Source organism: Schistocerca gregaria, chromosome 1 (assembly GCF_023897955.1).
Source record: "Schistocerca gregaria isolate iqSchGreg1 chromosome 1, iqSchGreg1.2, whole genome shotgun sequence".
NCBI lineage: Eukaryota > Metazoa > Arthropoda > Insecta > Orthoptera > Acrididae > Schistocerca > Schistocerca gregaria.
In genome coordinates, this window is record NC_064920.1 from 694,567,523 (window position 1) to 694,594,803 (window position 27,281).

The window sequence follows — 27,281 nt, forward strand, 5'->3', positions numbered from 1 at the left end:
CTGCGCAGTGCCGATGGTACTGTTATCGACGACTGTGCCGCTAAAGCGGAGTTATTGAACGCAGTTTTCCGAAATTCCTTCACCAGGGAAGACGAATGGAATATTCCAGAATTTGAAACACGAACATCTGCTAGCATGAATTTCTTAGAAGTAGATACCTTAGGGGTTGCGAAGCAACTCAAATCGCCTGATACGGGCAAGTCTTCAGGTCCAGATTGTATACCGATTAGGTTCCTTTCAGATTACGCTGATACTATAGCTCCCTACTTAGCACTCATATACAACCGCTCGCTCACCGATAGATCTGTACCTACAGATTGGAAAATTGCGCAGGTCGCACCAGTGTTCAAGAAGGGTAGTAGGAGTAATCCATTTAACTACAGACCTATATCATTGATGTCGGTTTGCAGTAGGGTTTTGGAGCATATACTGTATTCAAACATTATGAATCACCTCGAAGGGAATGATCTATTGACACGTAATCAGCATGGCTTCAGAAAACATCGCTCTTGTCCAACGCAGCTAGCTCTTTATTCGCACGAAGTAATGGCCGCTATCGACAGGGGATCTCAAGTTGATTCCGTATTTCTAGATTTCCGGAAAGCTTTTGACACCGTTCCTCACAAGCGACTTCTAATCAAGCTGCGGAGCTATGGGGTATCGTCTCAGTTGTGCAACTGGATTCGTGATTTCCTGTCAGGAAGGTTGCAGTTCGTAGTAATAGACGGCAAATCATCGAGTAAAACTGAAGTGATATCAGGTGTTCCCCAGGGAAGCGTCCTGGGACCTCTACTGTTCCTGATCTATATAAATGACCTGGGTGACAATCTGAGCAGTTCTCTTACACTGTTCGCAGCTGATGCTGTAATTTACCGTCTAGTAAGGTCATCCGAAGACCAGTATCAGCTGCAAAGCGATTTAGAAAAGATTGCTGTATGGTGTGTCAGGTGGCAGTTCACGCTAAATAACGAAAAGTGTGAGATGATCCACATGAGTTCCAAAAGAAATCTGTTGGAATTCGATTACTCGATAAATAGTACAATTCTCAAGGCTGTCAATTCAACTAAGTACCTGGGTGTTAAAATTACGAACAACTTCAGTTGGAAGGACCACATAGATAATATTGTCGGGAAGGCGAGCCAAAGGTTACGTTTCATTGGCAGGACACTTAGAAGATGCAACAAGTCCACTAAAGAGACAGCTTACACTACACTCGTTCGTCTTCTGTTAGAATATTGCTGCGCGGTGTGGGATCCTTACCAGGTGGGATTGACGGAGGACATCGAAAGGGTGCAAAAAAGGGCAGCTCGTTTTGTATTATCGTGTTATAGGGGAGAGAGTGTGGCAGATATGATACACGAGTTGGGATGGAAGTCATTACAGCATAGACGTTTTTCGTCGCAGCGAGACCTTTTTACGAAATTTCAGTCACCAACTTTCTCTTCCGAATGCGAAAATATTTTGTTGAGCCCAACCTACATAGGTAGGAATGATCATCAAAATAAAATAAGAGAAATCAGAGCTCGAACAGAAAGGTTTAGGTGTTCGTTTTTCCCGCTCGCTGTTCGGGAGTGGAATAGTAGAGAGATAGTATGATTGTGGTTCGATGAACCCTCTGCCAAGCACTTAAATGTGAATTGCAGAGTAGTCATGTAGATGTAGATGTAGATGTAGATGTAGATGTAGATGTAATTCCAGTAAAATCTGGGAAGAGGGGTGATGAGCTCTGATGCCACATTCAATCACATCCCAGACATGTTCCACTGGGTTTTGCTACTATGCTCCTCCAACAACTCCTTCACACTTGTGACCTTGCCACATGGCACATTATCTTGTTGAAAAATGTCACTGCTGTCAGGAAACTTGACCGTTGCAAAGGGGTGCATGTGGTCTGCAACCAGCATGCCGTACACTTTGGCTGCCATGGTTTCTTACACGAGCACCACTGGACCCAAGAATGCCCACATGAGTGTTCACCAGAGCATAATGGAGCCGTTGCCAGTTTGTCTCCATACTACAGTACAGGTATCAAGGAGCTGTTCCCCAGGAAGACGACAGATTTATGCCCTCCCATCAGCATGTTCAATGAGGTATTATTATTCATCATATGTATAATGCTCTGCCACTGTGCCAGTGTTGAGTGCAGATTGTCACATGCCCATTTCAGTCACAGCTGCCAATGTTGTGATGTTAACCTTGGAACAGGCATGGGTCGTCGGCTGTGGAGGCCCATTGTTAGGTGCGTTCGGTGGACTGTGTGTTCAGTTACACTTGCACTCGGCCCAGCATTAAAGTCTGACGTCAGTTCTACCACAGTTCGCCACCTGTCCTGTTTTACCAGCCTGCCCAGCACATGACATCCAACATCTGTAATGATGGGTGACGTCCAACCCCACGACTTCTGGATGTGGTTTCACCTTGGTTTTGCAACGTGTTAAAGACTCTCACCACAGCACTCCCTGAACACTCGATAAGTCGTGCACTTTCCAAAATGCTCATGCTGAGACTCCAGACCATCACACTCTTCTCTCGGTCAAACTCAGGTAGATTGCACGCCTTCCCCATTGTACACACTGGTAGCATGCTCATTGATATTACATCCATTGTATGAGTGTCTTATTAGTAGTCATTTCTCAGCAGGTGATGCGACTACCACGTGGACAGCTATTTATTTATGGTGGATTGGTGGTCATAATGTTCTACTGATCATTGTGTGGGATGTTAGTATAGGAAGAGGTTGCATGCATAGTGACAAAGAGAATTCGAGATGAGAGAGGGGTGGAACAGATTTGAGATGTTCCAAGAAGTGGATGTGAATTTTATGAAGAAAGAGTTGCAGAGCTAGTCTACCAGGGGTGAGAAGTGTTTGTAGAGGCATTAATGCCTATTAAATGAGACAGTTATGCTTATTATTTTTGTGTATTTTGGGAAGTAAGTGTATTGTAGGGACACACAGTTCAGGGGGTTAAGGAGTTCTATGGAGGCAGCTGTGATTCCTTATTGGGAGACTGTTGTTTTTAGCAGTTTATGCTGCTCACCGTGGATAGAAAGAGTGATATTGTTGGGAACAGTTTAACATATTGAATTACACTTGAGCTGGATGAGCCTCTCAGCTACATACCCGCAAACACCTCACAGTCATTACCATAATAGTGGAACCTATGTCCATCAGGAGGATGATGGTACAGTGGTCTGTTGTGAGGTTGTTAATAGCTCACACTTCTAGACATTTATCTTTGGGGAAATTAAAACGAGAGGTCTACAGAAGAACACCAGTAATTCCCAAAGACATGAAATGCTGTTATAACATGACCTTGTGTTGCAGTAAGTGCTGATTAAAGTTGATACATGGTACTGTCGGCCTGGGACGTATCAGTCCTCAAGATCAACATTTTGAGCAGTTATGTGATGCGCATTATACTAAATACTAGAATCGTACCTGAGTTACACATTTGTTTTCATTTACTACAATAGAGCAGACATTTATAAGATCTCTTCTCTTGCTAGAGGGAACATGGTTATCAGCATTGTTATCTTGTTACTGTTTGATCAAATTTCACACACATTGTCGTCAAAATTCTCTTCAAAGGATCTTTCCATTGCTACAGGAAGAAGTATGTAGCTCCATTTTTAAAATGATTTTTTTTAAATTCAGTGTTATAATTTGGTAGCTACAAAACTAAGAATTACTTGCATATGTTAGAAAATTCATCACATTGGCAGCTATAACTTAGCTGAAACTGCATATTGATATATTTACACAGTCTAGAAATATTTGAGGTGACCTGTGTGGTAATGAAAAAACATATACACATAATGACAAGTACACCAACAGAAAAGAAGTAGTCGACTTAAAACATTGAAACTTGGCACTTCAGCAGAATGCTTGTTTAGTGATAGTGTAAAATGGTCTGGACCACTACATAATTCAAGTATATTGAACTTCAGCTAATAACTCTTTATAAGAATCCTATAACTGCAGAACGAAAGGCTTCGATCATATGCATCACAATGTTATTTGTTAGAATTAAGCTATTTTTTTTTACTAGTGAAAAAGCATTATCCAATACTCCAATAAAAAATAAAACTGATCGCAGAGCGAACTCTCTTGGTTATTCAGTCATAAATGTTTCTGCACAGTTTGGCTGAACACATTGATCACTAAGACTTCAAAACTTTGAAAGTGGAGGAAGGAGGTAGAACATGAAGCAACAGAAGCTGGGGTGCAGAATGATGAACATGCCAAATGAGGAAGGGTAAGCACACAATTCCAAGAATGATAACAGGCCTCTGGCTCTAAGCTGTTTGACATTTAAATAATATTTATTGTTGTTCTTAATTCCCTCTTCGTTACTTATAAAACAAAGTTTGACTTCCAGAAGTGCCATTTTGCTGAAACATTCATATTTGTACTGTTCAACAGTATTTTCAGAATTCAGAGCTAAGAAAATTATAAATAATCACAACATGACCTACAGACACATACAGAACAAATACGCCTCTGTCCAAGGCCACTCTAGAAACCTGGCATCTCCAAAGTAGGCAGCTTATTGCTAACAGTACTTGTAAGTTATTATAATTGTGGTTTTACACCTTAATTTAGTCAAAATATGTTGTAATAAAAGAGTAAAACATGCAGTTACGGAGGTGGTTTCTTCTTCAGCTTACCTTCAGCTGTGCGGCTGATACCGGCAGAGGTTCGAGTCCTCCCTCGGGCATGGATGTGTGCGTTTGTCCTTAGGATAGTTTAGGTTAAGTAGTGTGTAAGCTTAGGGACTGATGACCTTAGTAGTTAAGTCCCATAAGATTTCACACACATTTGAACTTTTTTTTTTCTTCTTACCTTCAGCTGCTGTTTACTCTCCTCTTCCCACACAATCAGGTTTTATGCATCACCAATCTCTATGTTTCATTTGGTCAGTCAATCACCCCCATATCCAGTATAATATTCACCAAGCTTTCTTTTCTATTACTTCTGGTGGCACATTCAAGGGTCTCCACAGCCAAAACTTACCTCTGTCTCACTGGAAAGTAAATTTGCCAATGAAAACCTAGACTTATTAATATTGATGTAATAGACCTTGATCATGCAGAATTCATATGATTTTGTATGTCTGTTCATCACAGTTTAATGAAGAAGTAACATATTTTATTTCATAATTTTGGCATAGAGGATTGCCATGTATTTACAGCAGACCCAGAAATGCTGTGTATGATGATTAGGGAATTTGCAACACTCAAAACATTCTATTCTGACTGCTACTATGTGACACTTTTAATCATAATATGAAGAAAGCAATGTACACATTTATCAAAATTTTAAGTTTCTGACAACAAAGTCTTTAAAGTTTGTAAAGCAAATTCATCAGTTTAGGATTATTAGAAAGAAGACATGCACATTGCAGTATCATATTAGAAATTTTAGATGCCTGGAACTGCAAGGAGAGGTGGTGATTATAGCTGTTCCATCCTCAGCATCTGCCTGAAAAAGTGGAAATGATGGTGTACCCGCTCTGCTGCTCGAAGCAGGAGTTGGTGTGTCAGGTTGGCCTGTAGCTCCACCTATTGTTCAGAGCAAACCTATTCTTTCTGAAAATGTTGCTGTTGCAGTGTTAAATGTTGCTACCAAAGTTTGGGAACTCTAGATCCATGAGAGACAAGATACTGGCAGAAGTAAAGCTATGAGTACCGGGCGTGAGTCGTGCTTCAGTAGCTCAGATGGTAGAGCACTTGCCCACGAAGGCAAAGGCCCCGAGTTCGAGTCTCGGTCGGGCACACAGTTTTAATATGCCAGGAAGTTGCACTCTAGGTCCATGTTTACCTTCACTAGATGCTTGCTAGTGTCAAGTCCTGTGCCCTTGAACTGTGGCTGAACACCTCCGGATTACTTTTGTGCACACTTGTTTGGTTCCTGTTTGCAAACTTGCAGTCTCTATTAATTTTCTACTAAACAACCACAAACAAGTTAAAGCTCATGAGGGAGCAAACTTGTTGGAGGAATAATATCATTAAATCCTTGCAAAGTCATTACTAGCACAGCCATTAATAGTCTGATCAGCATCACTTAGTCCAAAGCAGTAGAGGGCAGGCAGGTTCCAGTAGGATGCCGCATGGATGATGACAACAGTCTTCACTCAACAGACAATGTGTCAGTGGAATTGCTTGGAAGACAATCTGGCTTCTAGATGGTGGGACCAGATGAGTCACCAGAATAGTAACCTATCATTATTTGCTGTGCCTTACAACCTTTTTGACTTGATACTGTTTATATTTTGTATGGCAAAATCAGTGTTGTTTCATGAAAAAAATTAAAGAATGATACTCCAGATTGAGTACAGCGGCTTGTCTTGTTTTCACTAGCATAATAGTTTTCTTACTTTTTGATTCTGGCAGTAATATTTTGTTTAAAATTACACTTTTACATTTTAAAAGTTCCACAGAGCCTGTTTGAAAGTCAGTTGTTTCTTCCATCAATGCAGGACATAAAGTAGCAGCATGTCTCAAATCCCTCATAGAATGACATGTTTTGACTGTCTCTGGTTTTTGAGGATGTGTCTTGGTAAAGAAAGAAAGTTAATGTTCATATGTTAAATTGAGGTGATGTTTTTGCTGCAGTAGACAAGAAACTCAAACCCTTCAAGAGAGAAACCAGAGCTGCATGTAAGATGTTTTTGAGCAAGGCTCAGAATCAAGGGTAGGCAATTTGTTAATTTCAGTTAGCCCTCACTCATAGATTTAATAGAAAACTTTAGAGGAAACCACAGCTCACTAATATACTTGTTCTCCAATTATACTGTCAGAAATTGCAGGAGACTTTTAATTTTCCAACAGTCGACAGGGATAATTACAGTTCGCTAAGCAGTGTGTGTTACAAGACAATTTGCACAACTATATTAAATTCCATTCATGGCAAAAACATTTTAGATCTAATGGCAGCAAATAAGTATGCCCTTATAAGTTTTTCTCACATGACATCCTGAAATCCATTGATCAAGGCAATGAGTTGGATGCTATATTTCTTCACTTCTCAGTGCCACATGAACACTTAACAGATGATCAATCCTACAGGGTATCGGTTTGCTAGTGACCTGGCTGGCAACATTAATATTAACCTCAGAGTTTTTGCAGTCCATATAGTTACCCCTAATGAAGCACTATCTAAAAAATGTTGCACAAATATTCATTAAGATGTCGATAAGGTTTCAAAACAGTGCAGATGTTGGCAACTTGCTTTAAATATTCTTAAATGTAAAATTGTACAGTACACATATCACAAAAATATATTATCCTATGACTGCAGTATCATTGAGTCATTGGAGGCAGTCAAGTCATGAAGAAACCTGGGTATAACAGTTATGGAATGAAATGGAATATTTATTTAATTGAATCAGAAACATTTACAATACTTGGTAATTACCATTACGATGAAATGAAAGAAAGAATTATTAAGTTACACTACTCTTAACAAAAATCTTATAACTTCAGCTGCATCCAGTGACATAAGCAAAAGACCTTCAGTGCAGGGCAGAGGGCATAGCTGACAATCCACTAAGTGCCCCATGGTCTGTGGTTTTCTGCTGTCGCAGTTGGTGATATCCACAGGGAAGTGCCATTTCTGGTGGTTACTCCTGGATTTTCCAACATCAGAATGAAAACAGTTGAGTAATCTCCACATGATACAATTCTGTTCATGTCCAGATGTGAGGGTTTCTAAAGGGAAATGTCAGGTAGAGTTATTCTCAAGTCAGTGACGTGGAATGATTACTTAGTCACAAATGCAGGTACAAGTGTTAGAGTTTGATTTGTTGGTATGATGCTAGGAAAGTGCAGTAGTCTGTGAAGGAGATCATTTACAAAACAATAATGTGGCCAACCCCAGAATGAAATTAATTAAATGCACTGAAATAAAAGTCATGAATTGCTAGGAATGCAATAATTGAAGATTCAATGTCCTGATATAGTATCAGTCCAAACTGTTTGGATGCACTGAGCCTCTAATTATAACTGAAAATGTGTGCCAGACAGGCTCAAACCTGGTTTTTGTGTGTATTACAAGCAGTCGCTGTAGCCATTGGGCTACCTGTGCTCAACTCCAGACTTGAATCAAACTTTTATTGTCACTGATGTTTCCAAGTATGGGTTCCAAGTGTTACTGCCATAGCTTCTCCCATGGTGCATGTGGGAATAGAGTTATTAGAGTACCACAGCTTACCCTGCCACAAAGGTTATATATGAATTGAAATGAATCAATCAAAAGGGGTGAAGTCAGTGCAAGTAGTATTCAGAAAACATAGAGCTGGAAATGTTAGTAAACATAACAGATTGAGGCAGTCCTGGAAGCATACACAGATAATATAATGGTTATGGTGACTGCTCGCAATAAACAGAAAAATCAACAAATTTTCATGTGTCACTACAGATTCATCCTAGAATATCATTCAGCTGTGCGGAACTTGTATAGAATAGGGCTAATAGGAAATACTGAACTTGCACCAAGAAGGGCAGCATGAGTGGTCACAGGAGGAGTGTCACAGAAAAGCTGAAAAATATGAAGGACAGTTGCTTGAAAATTAGACTATCTATGGCAGAGAAATTTTATTTACTAAATTTCAAGAATCAGTGTTAAGTGGAAAATATACTACAGCCTTCTATAAATATCACTCCCATAGGCACTACAAACACCAGACAAGGCTTCCTACAAAGCCTACAGAGGCATTTAAGCAATCATTCTTCCCACATCCTACATGAATATGGAACTGTAAGAAAAACTGTGTGGTAAATGGGAGTAGACACTGCTATTCACTTTGCAGTGATCTGTAGAGTACAGATGTAGATACCGACTAAAAAATAGTGGCTCATCAAATAGAGCATCCGAGTTTCTCAGCTAACCTTATCTCTTGAGGTGTGTCTAAATTTTAATGATAACACTCTGAGAGTCATTGACTCTAAAACAAATGAGTAGCAGGTACCCTTGATAATCTAATGAAATTGTTGATGAATGTAGGAAGTGTTACTTACCTTAATTCCAGCATAATTCTAGGGACCTAGGAACCTGCTACACTGTATGTGCCATTTGGATTCTCCCACCCAACACCAGTCCCTCTGAACTGCGGAGATGGGAACTTGCACTCCAGCACATCCTTTCATCCCGCCATCCCCCCGGACTAAACCTACGTTAAACAACCTCACTCCCATTTACTTTTCAGTCTTCTCCTCTTTCCCTTTCCTCTTTAGCCATTCATGCATCTTTCCATCCTACATCTTTATACTATACACCTCTTTACTTCTGTATGCATCCTCTTTGGTTTGAAGCTGGCACAGTACCTGCAGTAGAATATCTTTGGCTTCCCTCTGACAACCATGCCTCCATCCTTGCTACCTTCCCTGTTTTCCTTTCCCTGTTGCTTCATAACCTGGGTTGTGAGTAACTAAATCCACTTTCCCTTCTTCCCTTTCTTTCCCCTCTCTCCTCCCTGATGAAGGAACATTTATTCCGAAAGCTAGGAGCTTAAATTTTCGGTTGTTTTTTGTGTTTCTATCGGCTGTACTGAGCTGAGGTAAGTACTGGCCAGCCCCTCTATCTCTTTGTTAGTAATTGTTTCACATCTTTATATGAGATTTTCCATTAATTAGTTACCTTGTGATGTATCAATTCTTACCGCATATTCTCTATGTCAATTAAGCAGTGTGCTGAAAAGTAATGCCTCCTAATTTTTTATTCTGTTATCAAGAAGGATTGAGGTATTACACATCATGCACATAACTTGATTGACTATCCTGCTTTGTTGCTGCAAGTTGCAACCATCTCCTGCTAGATGGTTCTGAACTGTAGAATGTAACATGGTGTGGTGTGTAATGTAACAATGTCAGTTTACTGCAGGGCACTACAAAGACCAGATTAGACTTCCTACAAAGCATGCAGAGACATTTAACCAGTCATTCTTTCCACACTCTATGTGAGTATAGAACGGTAAGAAAAAGTAATGTGTGGTAAATGGGAATAGACACTGCTGTTCAGTTTGCAGTGATTTGCAGAGAATAGATGCAGGTACCAAATGAAAAATAGTGGCTCATCAAATAGAGCATCCGAGTTTCCCAGCGAACCTCATCTCTTGAGGTGTGTCTAAATTTTAATGATAACACTCTGAGAGTCATTGACTCTAAAACTAATGAGGAGCAGGTACCCATGATAATCTAATGAAATTGTTGATAAATGTAGGAAATGTTACTAACCTTGTGATGTATCAATTCTTACCGCATATTCTCTTTGTCAATTAAGCAGTGCGCTGAAAAGTAATGCCTCTTAATTTTTTTATTCTGTTCTCAAGATTGACTGAAGTATTAATGTCGTGCAGGTAACTTGATCGACTATCCTGTTTTGCTGTTGCAAGTTGCAACCATCTGCTGCTAGATGGTTCTGAGCTGCAGCGTGTAACATGGTGTGAAGTGTAATGTAACTATGTCAGTTTACTACAAGGTCCTCAGAAAAGTGAAAACATGAATTCGCAGAGTTCACCCACACATGGGGCCTCCTCTCCTTTATCATGACAGTGCCTGACTACACATGAGTGTTGCAGTATCTGTAACAATCTGTCTCTGTTCACTGTCATCGATCATCCTCCATATAGTTCTGACTTGGCCCTATCTGATTTTCATCTGTTTCCAAAACTTAAAGAACACCTTCGAGGACCTCACTTTGATATTAATGAAGTAGTGTATGCTGAGGAGAGGTTGTGGTAACATCAGCAAAGTCAAACATTCTGCAGTGATGGTATCAACAAACTGGTCTCTTGTTGGGAGAAATGTGTTCATTGCTAGAGTGACTATGTTGAGAAATAAATGTATAGGTGTGAAGAGTAAAGATGTAGAATGTTAATAAAGTTTGTTTTATTTAAAAATCTCTAAGAGTTTTCCCATAAAAAATTGGAGTCATTTCTTTTCAACACTCTCTTAGAATTGCTTTTTAAAACTAAATTTGTGAAAGTAATGAATGAAACATGTGTAATGGCTGAAGTAGCTATTGAAAAAGAAATCTGTGGTCAGCATATAGGTTATGTAAATTTGGCAAAGGGCATTATTTATATTGAAAACATTAGTGCAGATACTTTGGTGATAGACACACATAGTAAGTGACATTAAAGTATATATTATGTGGGTGGCTGGGCCAGTGTATTTGGGAGCATCATGTATCAATCTAAACTTTAGTTTAAAATGATGGATAAAGTTTGTGAATAACTGTATCACAGAGTTTGTACATGGCTTCCTGACATAAGTTTCTCATCTTCAATCTTGATAATACTAGTAGAGACTTCCATGTTCATGTTTGCCATGTTACTGGTGGAAAACAGTAGTGAGAACATTTAATTATAAAGTTTATTGCAACCAAATACTCGCATACAGTCTCAAATAGCTACATTAGATTAGATTGGATTCAGTTTTCATTCCAAAGACCCATGAGGTAATTGCCATGGCTGTGGAACATAAAAAACATAAAACATTTGAATACAATACTTACAACCCTGATCATTTGTTAAGAGATTGTCAAAATAGGTGACTACATTACAGTAAACTGGAACCACTAATATTTACAGAATTAATACTCTGTCAGAATGAAACATTGTTATGCACTTTTAATAAATTTATCACACACGAAATACCTCATCTTAACTGTTGTGACCAAATGCTGTCAAAACTGAAACCTAGCAAAGATTTTTACTTAATCTGGTCTAACAGTCCCATTAAGATATTCTTCTACAGAGTAGAAGGAGTTGCCTATCAAAAAGCCTTTCAAACTCTGTTTAAATGGCGTTTCAACTGAAACCAAGTTTTTAATGGTATTTATTGAAATGCGTGTTCCTGAATATTGGACCCCTTTTTGGACAAAGGTATATTGGTTTCAACTGATAAGTCATTTTAATAGTCTTCTAGTAATTAATGATGATGTCATACAAAAGTACTGTTTATGTGGACTGATATATCAATGAAAGTACTCAATTTTTGGAAATGTAATGTAACTTGTTAGTTAACAAAAATCTACTCGGCAAGCAGCAACAGGAGAACACACATGTAAAAGGTAGTAGAATTTACAATTTTTCTGAGCTCACAAGACTCTCAGAGTTCGGTCCTTGGTCCATTTCTTTTCATGCTGTTGATCAATGATATTTCATTTATGCTTCATTTTTTTTAACTCCCACTTATAACCTGACAACATCCAGTCTTATCTAAATGCCAACCAGAAGAACATTGCTGCTGCCATATCAGGTGTAAATGACAATCTTTGATCAGTATTATGGTGGGTACAAAAGCCGGGTTCTAAACTAAACCCAAAGAATTCACTGGTCAGCCTCATATCATACTGAAAGTTAATCAGTGGATACTTTTGTGAAATAGCCCCTCCAGTACTTATTGACGGTATCAGATTGGTGAAACATTTCAGCATAAACTTGGATCAGTATCAAAATTTGGATGAGTAAATGGTTACAGCATGCAGGAAATCTTTCTCCTGCCTACCTGTAAACAAAACATTTAGATAAGTATTTCCACCTCAAATTAAACAAAAATTAGTCGAGTCTCTTATTATGCCAAATCTTTGCTACTTTGATGTAGCCACTGGCATCCTCATTGTCTCACCTCATATGACAAATACCTGGCACCATTCCATAATTGCAGCACTAGATTGGACATACAGAATCTTGGCTGTACCTCACTGTAATACTAAATCTTTGTCTTCTCCTTCTCCATTTCAGCCACAGGACTCTGAAACAAACTACCCTGTTATTTGCATCTTATCAGAAGTCATTCTTCATTCGAGACGAGTTTAAAGCTTTATCTATTATCTATGTAGCTTCCCTCTTGGCACATTCTAGGTGCTTTCCTTCTGTTCTACAATGAACCAGTATCCCTGTCACATTGTAAACTTTCCTCTACTTTCTCACTTCTGTCTACTGATGATTTCTTCCTCATATTTCCATTAGCTAATCACACCACATTGTTTCTTGTGCTTGCTTGGGACTTTACACTGGGCAAGAGATTCTTCATAAATGCATGCTAAGTAAGGGATCATTGCCATAGAGCTTTTTACTTCAATGATGCTTATCAATATGCTGTCCACACAAGAATCTGTTTGATGAGCAAATATCAGTATGTTTGTATGATTCCCTATGTGAACGATTTCTTAAATGTGAAATTTAAATCTTAGACTTTTATTCTGCAATCTTCAACTGCCACACCAGACTGGTAGGCACACAGTTCTCCAGACCATGATTTACAGTTTGTTTAAATGTCATCCTTAATTCTTCTTCGTCCATCTCACTGGAACTAAGTGATGTCAGTTTACTTTCTAAGTGAGATGGCAACACTCTCCTACCCTTCTTGACTGATTTATTAACTTTTGTAACCATAGTTGCTTAATGATATCATGATCACAGAAGTTTGTGGCACAACTTGACTAGAAGAAGGGATTGGTTGGTCGGACATGTTCAGAGGCATAAAGGGATCACCAATTTAGTATTGGAGGGCAGCGTGGAGGGTAAAAATTGTAGAGGGAGACCGAAAGATGAATACACTAAGCAGATTCAGAAGGATGTAGGTTGCAGTAGGTACTGGGAGATGAAGAAGCTTGCACAGGATAGAGTAGCATGGAGAGCTGCATCAAACCAGTCTCAGGACTGAAGACCACAACAACAACATCATGATCACAAATCCCCATCTCTACTGACACTTTTGATAAGGTCTAAGGTATTTCCATTGTGTGTATGCTGCTGTACAAGCTGCTGAAGGCAGTTCTCAGAAAATGTGTTAAAAAGTGTTTCACAAGACTGTCTGTCAGTACCTCTGCAATGAATCAATAGATGTCCCAGTCTATACTAGGTTAAAGTCACTTCCAATTAGTATTCCATGGTCTGACCATAGACCTTGTTTGAATGATTCTAGAACTGTCACAGCAGATATTGGTAGCCAGTAAAAATATCCAACAATTAACTTGGTTTCTCCTAGACCTGTCATACGTGACCAGACAACTTCACTGTCACATTCAACTTCAACCTCAATAGAGACAATATTTTTGTCACATACTGAAAACTCACTTTCCGACAGTCTTTTTGTTGTGCCTAACTGTAATCAGCATCTCCGCTACATGGTGAGTAGCAACTATCCTTTCCACAATAATTGTTAATCTGTCTTTCTGATATACATTGCATGACTCATTAAAAATCTCAGTGCTTTCTGCTTCAGGTTTCATCCAGCTCTCAGTCCCAAGAATAGTTTGAGTATGAGAACATTGTAGGATGACAGTAAATTCAGGAACTCGGTTAAGAATATTTCAATTTTTCCCTGATTAAATGTTGACAGTCAAAGTGTCATTATGCTGAATGTGGTTTGAAATGCCTTTCTGCGTACTGATTGGAGAGTGTTCACCAGAGAACCACAAGCTACCACCTAGCTTGAAACAATCCCATGTGCAACCCACAACTACTCTGTTACCCCTAGTAGCTGCTTTCTTTGTGTAGTGCCACCCTGACCTATCAAGGGGAGTCCTACAAGTCGCCACCAAATAACACATGTAGAAATCTGCAGCCAAGACTATCACAGAATCGATGAAGACTTTGACTGAGACCTCCACTCAGCTCGAAACTAAAGGACCCCGATCAACTCTGGGGACAGTGCTGCAAATTGCAAGCTCTGGTTGAACCTTGTGGGCGAGATCAGCAGGCTTCACCAGCCCTGCCAGCCACCCGTATGAACTTAGGATGGCCTTAGAACCAATGTGACAGATGTCGTTGATGTCGACGTGAGACACAACTTGCAGACAACTGCACCCTGCATGCTCAGTAGCTGCAGGCAAGGCCACTTCCACATCTCAGATGAGGCCTCCTGGCAGGCATACCGAGTATGCATTGGTACTCGTAACACTGGAGCTCCCCATAACTAACACTCCCCCATCCATATGTGCCTGCCTGGACCTTGCTGAAGGAATGGTCACCTTTTCACTCATAGGGCGAACAGGCAAAGCCAGACACTGGCTCCCACATTGGCCCTCTGCCTCCAGTTGTATGAACACATTACCCTGTAGTGTGTGGGCTGCTGTTAACACCACAACACAGATGGCTTCATTTGGAGTGGTTCATTGACTAAGAAGTGTAGACTGATATTGAATGGGATCAAATCATGCTCAGTGATGAATTGTGTTTATGCTCTATACTGGATGACTACTGTCAGGAGTAAGGCAGTGACCTGAAGTGCGGTTTCATTCTTCCAATGTTTTGAAGTGGCACAGTTGTCTTACTCATGGTGCGGGAATCATCGGGTATGATTTTATGTCACCACTGGTAGTGATTGAAGGAAGTCTGAAAGCACAATGGTATGTGCCAGACATCCTGTGCCCTTGTGTCTCTCATGAGGTAGTATTGTGGTACTATTTGTCAACAGGAAATGCTCTTCCACATGTGGCACATGCCTCTATAAAATTTTGGTATAATGTTGAGGTACTTCCCTGGCCAGCAAGATCCCCATATCTGTCCCAAATAGAAAATTTATGGGGGCCAGCTTGAATGTCAACTCCACCCCAGTACCAGTATATAGGATAACAAGGTCCAATTAAAACAGTGTGAGCTAACTTGCCTCAGAAGAGGATGCAATGACTTTATGACACACTTCTCAATCAAATCAATGGATGCATACAGGTCAGATGGAGTGCAATGTCGTACTGATAAGTGCAAGTTCTTCATAAATTTGATTCTATTTTGTAATCTTTGCAATATCAATTTAAATGCTCTCAACCTATGACATTTCCTTTCATTTCCTCCTTCCCATCAACATGCCACTTTTTTTGTCAGGCAGTGTACTACTGCTACTATCACCACCACCACCACCACCACCACCACCAGCGTATATTGCTCAGGTACTTTACACATTTTAATGTTGACTCACTAAGAATGTTTGGTTAGATGTAAGAGGAACCTTGAAGACCTTTATCTTGCCAGACAAAATAAATTTTTGTGAGGCTTCTGTCAGGAGACTTTTTGATTATTTCTGGCTGGATCAGAATATTTTGGGAGCAATCAACTGTGTGAAAATCCTGCCAGGAGACTTATGGTATGAGCCCCACATGCATAGTGACTTCCAACATATATTGATACAGCCTAAGAGCAATAAATATCCAGGGGCTACTGAATATGTCTTATCAGTCAAAACCAAGCCATTGAAGATTTTTCATGAATATTAGAGTACAATTAACTCATTGTTAAAATAACAAGGTAGTCACAAATTTTCAGTGAATAAATAGCATTAAATCAATTGGGTTACAGTGAAAGGCTACAGAAAGTAGCAATTCAGATATGAAGAGCTCTTCAAAATTTGTGAGGAATAAAACTCACACCAGCTAGATATTTTTCAGTTTTGCTTAAGATCAGAAAAGATAGACGGCATAAAACCTGTTTATGGATATGATTCATTAGTTAACTGATTAGTTGTGAGACTTTCAGAGGAGAACTATTTTGTAAAAAAGTATGGAACCAAAAGTGAGAAATATTCATAATTCTGTGATCTGGAACTATTGGAAATTAAATTGATAAATTTACTGCTCTTAGAGGTATGGTATTAGTGTGCTGAGGGGCAGATTTTTTACATCAGGTGTATTTAATTTAAAACTAATAATTATACAATCTTCCAGTTTTCATTTTTTCCTGATGCAAAACTTTGTGCCACTATCCTCCAAATACATTATCTCCAGTTAATGACCGTAATTACGCCATTTGCTTAATCTATTTTCTGAAGAATTGTACTTAAACATCTTGTGCTCTGCACACCTTTCTCCCAGTCATTGCTAGTTTACAAGACCAGAGCTGCTACTTCTCAGTCAAGTAGCTCCTCAGTTTGCCTCACAAGAGCTGAGTGCACCACATTTGCCAACAATGCTGGGCAGATCTGGATGGTCACACATATAAGTGCTAGCCAAGACCTACTGTGCAAACAGGAACTGGTGTTATCATTGTAGCAGGGTCATTAGCAAACATTCTTTTCATTTAATTCTGTTCTTATGTTATCTCTTCCAATACCTTCATCACCTTTTATGCCAGCTTCTCACAATAAGTCTCAAATGCGCTTCTGTAGTTCCTATTGAATATGATAGTACTACATCATTTCATTCTGTGACCTGAAAAGTCCCATGATCCATTATAGATAAGGTAACCAATCTGAGAATGAATCTTAAATGGTTTAATCAAATCTGAGTCTGATTTAAAAGTATGGAAAATAGAATAAACTGGTTTGAGTTCAATTCTGCATAACCTGTAATGTTTTAGTTGCCAGTGTTGGAGTAGAAATTCCTTTTCAGAGAGATTTTAATAGCTTCCATTTGAAGTAGATAGCAAAGGAAACAACTTTTAAATGTTTGTTAAATTTTAAAGATAACACAGTGTGAAATTTTTATCATATACAGAATTTTACCATCAGCCACACCCTGACCCTATACACACTTCATACTTGTTTGGATTGTCAGATCTTGTGTACATCAGTGTATAATGAAATAAGATTTTGGAAATGTGTTATACTGCATTAATAAATTCAACTGATTTCGTCTTCTTCCATTCTGTGTGTTTGAGTAATTAGCTGTACTCACTAACTTGTTAATTTTCATCACATTTCTCTCTTGTATCACAGACCTAACTCTGCAGTCACAACTATCATGAGATTTATTAAAAATTTTGACCAATGTAGAGAGAAAACTATTCATGGTAGTAATATAAATTATGATGAGTTGCAACTAAAATGGATGTTTGTTTAGTTGGTGGCCAGTGTTTGTCAATCCAAAATAACAGTAAATAAAGTGAGCACATATGTGTATGGTCCCAACTAATGTTTGTTAATGAACATTAATTGGAACCATGCACAATGGACATTTTACTTGGCAAACATTGGTTGGTTTGAGAAAGGATGTATCTCAAAACTGGTCACCAACTAAACAAGACATCAATTTTAACTATGGCTGTTTCTTTTTGCATCACAATCTAAAATGAGTTGCTGTCCCACTATATCCAGCATGCTGGAGTTATGTAATATAAATTTCTTGTGACTGTATTAAAACTTTACATTTGATATATTTTGGTTTTCAGTATAGGGAAAAAGCCAAACTACGTGATAGCCGAAATGACTGACAGGTAATTTTTTGTAGTTTGATGTGGATACCATAAAAGAATTTAAAAAAAATATTTTCTTCTCTAAACAGTTCAGCAACACAGAACGGGGAAAGCTGCTAACTGCTGTTGGAAGCAAAATAAGGAGCAATCTAGAAGACATAGCCCATCTTGAAGTTCTCAATAATGGAAAACCAATATGGGAAGCAAGAGTGGACATTGCGTCATGTGCCGATGCATTTGAATATTTTGGAGGCACCATAGCTTCACTTACAGGTAACCAGCAGATGTATTTATCTGTATTATAATGAAAATATGTGTCCTATTCTGTTTTGTAATGAACTCTCTTGTAGCATTGGTATAGAAAGCTTTTACTACAGTGTTCTTTTATAGTGTCTTGAGATCATTGTTTCCTGTTTTTCTGTAAGTTAGTTGTTGAAATTATTACTTTTGTAACCCAAAAAGTAAAACAAATCAATTACAGGATAAAGAAGTGGTTGACTACTTCTTAGTTAAAAAGAAAGATAGTAAGAAACATATCCACTTCATCTTTATAGTGTTGCATTATACTGATAAAAATTATCATCTCCCCCTACTGTTGGTTGCTTCATGGTACTGAGAAACTGTTCTATAATAGTATATTTATGTGTTATATAATTCCTTTTCTTTTTCTTGTGTTATATTGACAGGTGAGAAAGTTTTCAGATAAAGTGAAAAGCAATTAATTTTGTGTGGGAAATAAAAATAATGGGAGGCAATGGAAGAAGTGAGTAGGGTCACACTGATTTTAGTCTACAGTTCACAAGTTACTGAAAGGCAAAGAAAGGGACAGAATCTCCTATTATAAATGAGCTATCAGTAAATGCTGGTAATTTAAAAAAATGTTGAAAGACCATTGCTTCAAAATATTTTACAAATGCATGGAGAAGGAAGGTTTGATATACTTGCACTGAAGAAAATTATTAATCACTCCAAATCCTGACCACTGAATTGCCAGAGACGTAAGGGCTCAGAGCACCATCATAATCTTCTTCTTATGCTTCAAAGACAGAAGTAAGAAATTTCTGAAAAGTGTATTGTTGAAGAGTGATGGGTACTTATTCTCATTATGATGACGAACAGAATGATTAAAGGCAGAGTTCTGTTATCAGATTTCAATATGAGCTATGTATGGATGTCAGTGATTTTTCTGTCTGATTCTGTTTAGAATTGAGTATACAGGCTGATGTAAGATCTTTGAACTACACTTGTGTCTTACTGAAGAACAGTCTTGAAAAAAATATGTAAAATAAGGAAAAGGCAACCAGTTGCCTGTAGAGGACAAGAGCATGGTTCACAGAAACATGTAATAGAATACTTTTAACACCAGCCTTCAAGTTCTTGCTTTCTGGAAACAGAGGTGGCTATGAATACATATTACTAAATTAAAGTCCTCACCGCATTTTTCTGTCTGTATGTGAATGTTAATCTCAGTGACTACTTTGAGGATTTTGATACGTTTTTCACTAATAAACTGACTGGTTTACAAGGAAGGTTTGTATATATAATTGATTACTGCAATGTCAGACAAGTTGTTTGCTTTTAGATACATAGTGCTACCTGTGCAAAGCCGGAGCAGGTCACTAGTGGAGACAAAGTTATATAGAAATCACCTCCATGACCTGCTTGCTATCATAAACTGAATGTTGCACCTGATTTTATATTTTGTAGTCAGTTAGGGATGTGTTTTCTTTTTTACCGTGCTGTTTTCACTTACATGTGTAGTCACATCATCCTCACTATGCCCCACAATGATGAGACATTTCTTCTTACAAAGTTTCCATAGTGAATTTGTCATCTAGCTCTGTCATCTTCCTTTGTTGCAGTTGCAGTAGAAACAAATGTTTTATTTTATTTTCCACAAAAGAAAATATTTTCTATTACATTCCAAAAAGCCATAACTGGATAGTGAATAATTAAAATATGTGATGGCAATTAAGAAAGTCTTTTTTTTTTTTTTTCACTCTGCACCATAGAGTGTGCTGATATGAAACTTCCTGGCAGATTAAAACTGTGTGCCGGACTGAGACTCGAACTCGGGACCTTTGCCTTTCGCGGGCAAGTGCTCTACCAACTGATCTACCAACGCACAACTCACGCCCTGTCCTCACAGTTTTATTGCTGCCAGTACCTCGTCTCCTACCTTCCAAACTTTATAGAAGCTCTCCTGCGAACCTTGCAGCACTAGCACTCCTGAAAGAAAGGATATTAGCCACAGCCACAGCCTTGGGGATGTTTCCAGAATGAGATTTTCACTCTGCAGCGGAGTGTGCGCTGATGTGAAGAGCATTTGCCTGCGAAAGGCGAAGTTCCTGAGTTCGAGTCTCGCTCTGGCACACAGTTTAATCTGCCAGGAAGTTTCAAGTTTTTTTTTTATTTTCTCATGCTCTGCCAAGAATCAATGGAGAATTCAATGAAACTGTTTTTGGATTATATTGGATATAGTGTTCATTCTGCAGACCAACACTGAGGAGATCCTCAAGGATGGGGAATATATCAGAAAAATAAAAATACAGTTTCTAAAAGAACTAATACACTAATTTTCCTTTCACAGATTCTAAGTTAAATGTCTTGAAGGATGTGGAGATGTGGAATAACTAAACTAAATAGCTAAAAAAATCTTAAATGTATTTTCAGTTGTATGATATTAATACAAAATTTACTGCAGTATTAAGTGTTTACTTTACTAAATGCATAAAATAGTTCTTGGCTTATTTTATTTGACCATTGTTGAAGAGAAAACTGTTTACATTATTTACTTGCACTGACTGCATTACTGTGCTGAGGAAGAGCAGAAGTTAGTTATCACATAAAAACAGTATCAGCTGGTTCTTAAAGCTACAATTAAACTGTACTTTATTAGTAACTACATGTTTTATGGGTATCAGCAAGTTTTTGAAAATGTCTGTTGCTAGACCAAATAAGGTGATTTTGAGTCTTTACCTAGACTGTTCTTATTCCTGGTATTGATGCCATGAACAGTGTCATTGGTTTGAATGAGATAAATATTATTTAAGAGAGTTTTCATTAATGTGGGACTTCTCCACTAGAGCTCTGCACCTGCACAGCAAAGCCAAGTGAGTGGCACTCATTCCCAGTTACTCATTATCTGTACAGCTCAGTCTCACTTGCCTTCACAAGGGCAAACACTCACTGATTAGGAGCTAACAGCTGTCTTATTCCTTCTTCTTGGCTTAGGAAACGTGGCAGTTAGCTCAGTCACAGTGCAGTGCGAAACATTGGGGCAAGTAAAGAAAGTGCATCTGCCACTTCACAGTCCGTGTGGAAGTGAGTGAGATCCTTACAGACATATAAGCCATGCCTATCTGTGTGTCATTAGCTGAGGTAGTTTCAGTTGTCCTGCTAAGTGATGCAAAGTTCATTCATCTCTCTCATACACCCTCAGACCAGCCATGCTCCTGCAGTGCTCTAATTTCCCCAGTATCTTTTCTTGTATGGATGTTCATCCAGTAAGTTATGAAGGACAACTTCTATGAAGCTGAAAAAGTAATGGAAAGGTACTGACAGGAATGAACTGGTGATGATGTGCTGTGACTTGTGCCAGGATAGCTAAGGCATTAACAGCATTGTTTGCAAAGAGCAAGGTTCAGGCTTCAAGTCTTGGCTCCACAAACAATTTTAATTTGCCAAGAAGTTTCAAAACAGTATACACTGCACTGTAGAGTAGTTGGTATAGACCCCTAATTCTTTGAACAGGTTTCTACAGGATGTTTACATTAGATTAGATTTACTTTCATTCCAATTGATCTGTAATGTGGAAGTCCTCCAGGATGTAGAACATGTCAGAAAACAATAATACATGACAAATATTTACAACTGAAACAAATAAGCTAATGTACCTTCCACAGGTCCCAAGTGGAACGATCGTCATTTTTTTTATGAACACCATATGAAAGAATCAGATTACAAACACTACTGGACTGAATTTAAAATAAAAAAGTCTTTTTTTTATTTATAAGGTAATAAACGTGTAATAGAACTACTATAATACTTATTTACAATGAACACATTACTGCACTGAAATGATGTGGAAGTTACATTGTACTTACACACACACACACACACACACACACACACACACACACACACACAGGGAGAGGGAGAGAGAGAAAGAGAGAGAGAGAGAGAGAATCGGTTGGTTCTACTGAGAAATTCATCAATGGAGTAGAAGGAGTTGGCCACCAATGAATCCTTTAGGCTTCTCTTAAACTGAATTTCATTGGTTGTTACACTTTTTATGACTGCTGGCAAGTTATTGAAAATGTGTATTCCTGAATAATGCACACCTTTTTGTACAAGAATAAGTGACTTTAAATCCTTGTGAAGATTATTCTTATTTCTTGTATTGATACCATGAATTGAGCTGTTGGTTTGAAAAAGTGATATATTTTTAATGACAAATTTCATTAAGGAATAAATATATTAGGAAGCACTAGTTAGCATCCCTAGTTCCCTAAACAGGCCTCTGCAGGATGTTCTTGAGTTCACACCACATATAACTCTTGCTAGAGGGAAACATTCTACATGACTTACCAAACAAAAGCGCTGGCAGGTCGATAGGCACACAAACATACACGCAAAATTCTAGCTTTCACATTTCATGTCTGCTTGTGTCTGTGTATGTGCGGATGGATATGTGTGTGTGTGTGCGCGAGTGTACACCTTTTTTCCCCCTAAGGTAAGTCTTTCCGCTCCCGGGATTGGAATGACTCCTTACCCCCTAAGGTAAGTCTTTCCACTCCCGGGATTGGAATGACTCCTTACCCTCTCTCTCCCTTAAAACCCACATCCTTTCCTCTTTCCCTCTCCTTCCCTCTTTCCTGAAGAAGCAACCGTCGGTTGCGAAAGCTAGAAATTCTGTCTGTGTGTTTGTGTGCTTTATTTATTGTGCCTGTCTACCGGTGCTTTCCCGCTCGGTAAGTCTTGGAATCTTTGTTTCACAAACGACCGCCCCATTGTAGCTGGTTACCAAGCCCCCACAAAACGTATCTCTGCCTACATAGATCAACACCTTCAACCCATTACCTGCAGTCTCCCATCCTTCATCAAAGACACCAACCACTTTCTCGAATGCCTGGAATCCTTACCCAATCTGTTACCCCCGGGAAACCATCCTTGTTACCATTGATGCCACTTCCTTATACACAAATATTCCGCACGTCCAGGGCCTCGCTGCGATGGAGCACTTCCTTTCACGCCGATCACCTGCCACCCTACCTAAAACCTTTTTCCTCATTACCTTAGCCAGCTTCATCCTGGCCCACAACTTCTTCACTTTTGAAGGCCAGACATACCATCAATTAAAGGGAACAGCCATGGGTACCAGGATGGCCCCCTCGTACGCCAACCTATTCATGGGTCGCTTAGAGGAAGCCTTCTTAGTTACCCAGGCCTGCCAACCCAAAGTTTGGTACAGATTTATTGATGACATCTTCATGATCTGGACTCACAGTGAAGAACAACTCCAGAATTTCCTCTCCAACCTCGACTCCTTTGGTTCCATCAGATTCACCTGGTCCTACTCCAAATCCCATGCCACTTTCCTTGACGTTGACCTCAATCTGTCCAATGGCCAGCTTCACATGTCTGTCCACATCCAACCAACCAACAAGCAACAGTACCTCCATTATGACAGCTGCCACCCATTCCACATCAAACGGTCCCTTCCCTACAGCCTAGGTCTTCGTGGCAAACGAATCTGCTCCAGTCCGGAATCCCTGAACCATTACACCAACAACCTGAAAACAGCTTTCGCATCCTGCAACTACCCTCCTGACCTGGTACAGAAGCAAATAACCAGAGCCACATCCTCATCCCCTCAAACCCAGAACCTCCCACAGAAGGACCACAAAAGTGCCCCACTTGTGACAGGATACTTTGCAGGACTGGATCAGACTCTGAATGTGGCTCTCCAGCAGGGATACGACTTCCTCAAATCCTGCCCTGAAATGAGATCCGTCCTTCATGAAATCCTCCCCACTCCACCAAGAGTGTCTTTCCACCGTTCACCTAACCTTCGTAACCTCTTAGTTCGTTCCTATGAAATCCCCAAACCACCTTCCCTACCCTCTGGCTCCTACCCTTGTAACTGCCCCCGGTGTAAAATATGTCCCATGCACCCTCCCACCACCACCTACTCCAGTCCTGTAACCCGGAAGGTGTACACGATTTAAGGCAGAGCCACGTGTGAAAGCACCCACGTGATTTACCAACTGACCTGCCTACACTGTGAAGTTTTCTATGTGGGAATGACCAGCAATAAACTGTCCATTTGCATGAATTGACTCAGGCAGACAGTGTTTGTTGGTAATGAGGATCACCCTGTGGTTAAATATGCCTTGGTGCACAGCCAGCACATCTTGGCACAGTGTTACAGCGTCTGGGTTATCTGGATACTTCCCACTAACACCAACATGTCAGAACTCCAGAGATGGGAACTTGCCCTTCAGTATATCCTCTCTTCTCATTATCCGCCAGGCCTCAACCTCCGCTAATTTCAAGTTGCCGCCACTCATACCTCACCTGTCTTTCAACAACATCTTTACCTCTGTACTTCCTCCTCGACTGACATCTTTGCCCCAACTCTTTGCCTTTACAAATGTCTGCTTGTGGCTGTGTATGTGCGGATGGATGTGTGTGTGTGTGTGTGTGTGCGCGAGTGTAAACCTGTCCTTTTTCCCCCTAAAGTACGTCTTTCCACTCCTGGGATTGGAATGACTCCTTACCCTCTCCCTTAAAACCCAGATCCTTCCGTCTTTCCCTCTCCTTCCCTCTTTCCTGATGAAGCAATCGTAGCTTCCGAAAGCTTGAATTTTGTTTGTATGTTTGTGTGAAACATTCCACGTGGGAAAAATATATCTAAAAACAAAGATGATGTAACTTACCAAACGAACTTCGCAACCCATGGTTGCTTCATCAGGAAAGAGGGAAAGACGAAAGGATGTGGGTTTTAAGGGAGAGGGTAAGGAGTCATTCCAATCCCGGGAGCGGAAAGACTTACCTTAGGGGGAGAAAAGGACAGGTATACACTCGCGCACACACACACATATATACAGACACAAGCAGACATGTAAAGACAAAGAGTTTGTTTGTGTGTCTATCAACATACCAATGCTTTCATTTGGTAAGTTACATCATCTTTGTGTGTGTGTGTGTGTGTGTGTGTGTGTGTGTGTGTGTGTGTGTGTGTTTTGTCTTTGACAAAGGCCTTATTGGCTGAAAGCTTATATTGTGACAGTCTTTTTGTTGTGCCTGTGCGTGACTCAGCATCTCCACTTTTGTGGTGAGTAATAATGTTCCTTTACATAGTATTTTTACGTTCTATCCTGGATTTTCCAAACTGCACTGTTTTGTTTTCATGGCAGATTAGAATGGTATGCCAGGCGGAACTTGATCTGAAATCTTTCCATTTCACATTTACTGACTGGGTCATCCAGCCATGTTTTGCAAGCTACCTTGTCATTTTTAATTCTCCCAGTACCTCTTTCCTTTTTTCAAAATTCACAGAACATGTCCTACATATATTGCTGGACTAGCTGCCCTGAAAGAAATGGTATTTAGGAGCACTGGCTTAGCCACAGCCTAACAGGTGAACCTCTCAGTTTGCGATACTTAGTTGTGTGAACAATTCTTTGGTTCAACTCATAGTCCCAAGAATTTCACACTCTCTATCTCTTTTATCCACATTTCCTCATATTTTAAGCATATACTGGGTATAAACCTCTTACAAGTTTTGAACTGTATATAGAGAATTTATTTTCTTCCTCCTCCATCCCCTCCTCCCCTCATAGATATTCATGGCAATAAATTGATTTGATATCCATTTCATTGTGGAGTCTACATTTGTGGTTCCCCTAAAGTAATATGCATGCTGCTGGCAGTCATTTGTTGCCATAGCACACTTTGTTTTGAGTCTATCACCAGTTCCTGTTGGCCCTAGTTCTGGTCTGTGGTGCACAGCATCTTGGAAAATATGTACATATCACAATTTTTTAAGGTTATCTTACTTTTGGTATTTTAGAATCACCCAGTGCATGGTATTCAAGTAAGGTATAATGTTTTATACATAACATTATTCGAGCAAGATTCTCCATAACTCCATTAGATGTGTCATTATCTTTTGTCAACTTAGTGTTGACACTGGTTCTAGTAATTAGCAACACTCTTTTGATATTTGTGCTCTCATTTCTTTCCTAGGAGGTAGATCATACAATATTTTACTTTTATGGTTGCAGTGTTGGAACAGATCCTTCTCCGCTCCTCCTCCTCTTCTTCTTCTTTTTTTTTTTTTTTTTTTTTGCGATTTGTATTGATGCTGTTCTGTTGATGTTGACTAGAATTCATTCAATAATGGGCGTGTATCAAGAGAAGATAAATACTGTTGACGAATTTGTACTAACAAGAAAATTGGACACCTATTCTACAGTTTCAGAAATGACTCAGTTGATGGGCTTTGTTTCTGTGGTTCTGAATTTGAATATTGACTCTTTATATGACTCCAGCTCTCCAGTATTTGAAAACCAATCTTTGCATGACTGAAGTTCCACAAGTTGCAACCAAGCAATGTGCTTGGTATGCTGTTTTTTGTTAGAAAGATCCACAAGCCACAGAGGCATCAGTGGCTATAGTCTGATTCGACCTACCGCGTTACAATCAATGTAATTTTTGAGTGCAAAAGAAGAAAACATGATTCTGTCACATTTAATTCCTTTTGCATATTTTCAGATATTTTTCATGTCAGGGATTTTTCAGTTCTTTGTTGATAAAGTAAACAGTTACCCTGAATACATTTTGTATTGGAGCTTAGGGTTTAGCACAAGAATAAGTGGGATAATGTAACAGGTGAGGAGATAAAAATATTCCTGAATTAATTTTCCTAGTGTGACTTCCACATCAGTTGAATCGATGACTGTTGGAAAATACATTATTTATGTAACTTAATGTAAGCAACATTGCTCTTGAGGTTTAAATTTCTGTTGATTGTGTGATGTTTGCAGTTTGAAACAGAGTAATCTTCACATGATCTTTTTCATAAGATTCACCCTATGGTGGATTTTTCCAAAAACTAGTGGACAAAGTTTTTTACCCATC

At 39.2% G+C, this 27,281-nt stretch overlaps 1 protein-coding gene across 4 annotated transcripts in view; it reads left to right on the forward strand.

Annotated features, from left to right (window-relative positions):
- The window catches only part of LOC126364944 (4-trimethylaminobutyraldehyde dehydrogenase A-like), a 167,764-nt gene that overhangs the window by 9,551 nt on the left and 130,932 nt on the right, over positions 1-27,281 (forward strand). For 3 of the 4 annotated variants that reach the window (XM_050008101.1, XM_050008098.1, XM_050008100.1), the window contains exon 2: positions 18,224-18,407. In XM_050008101.1, coding sequence (XP_049864058.1) covers positions 18,224-18,407 — 184 coding nt within the window. Of the gene's footprint in view, positions 1-4,140; positions 4,257-18,223; positions 18,408-27,281 lie in introns of those variants that run through there. The other variant, XM_050008102.1, reaches the window with a different exon arrangement.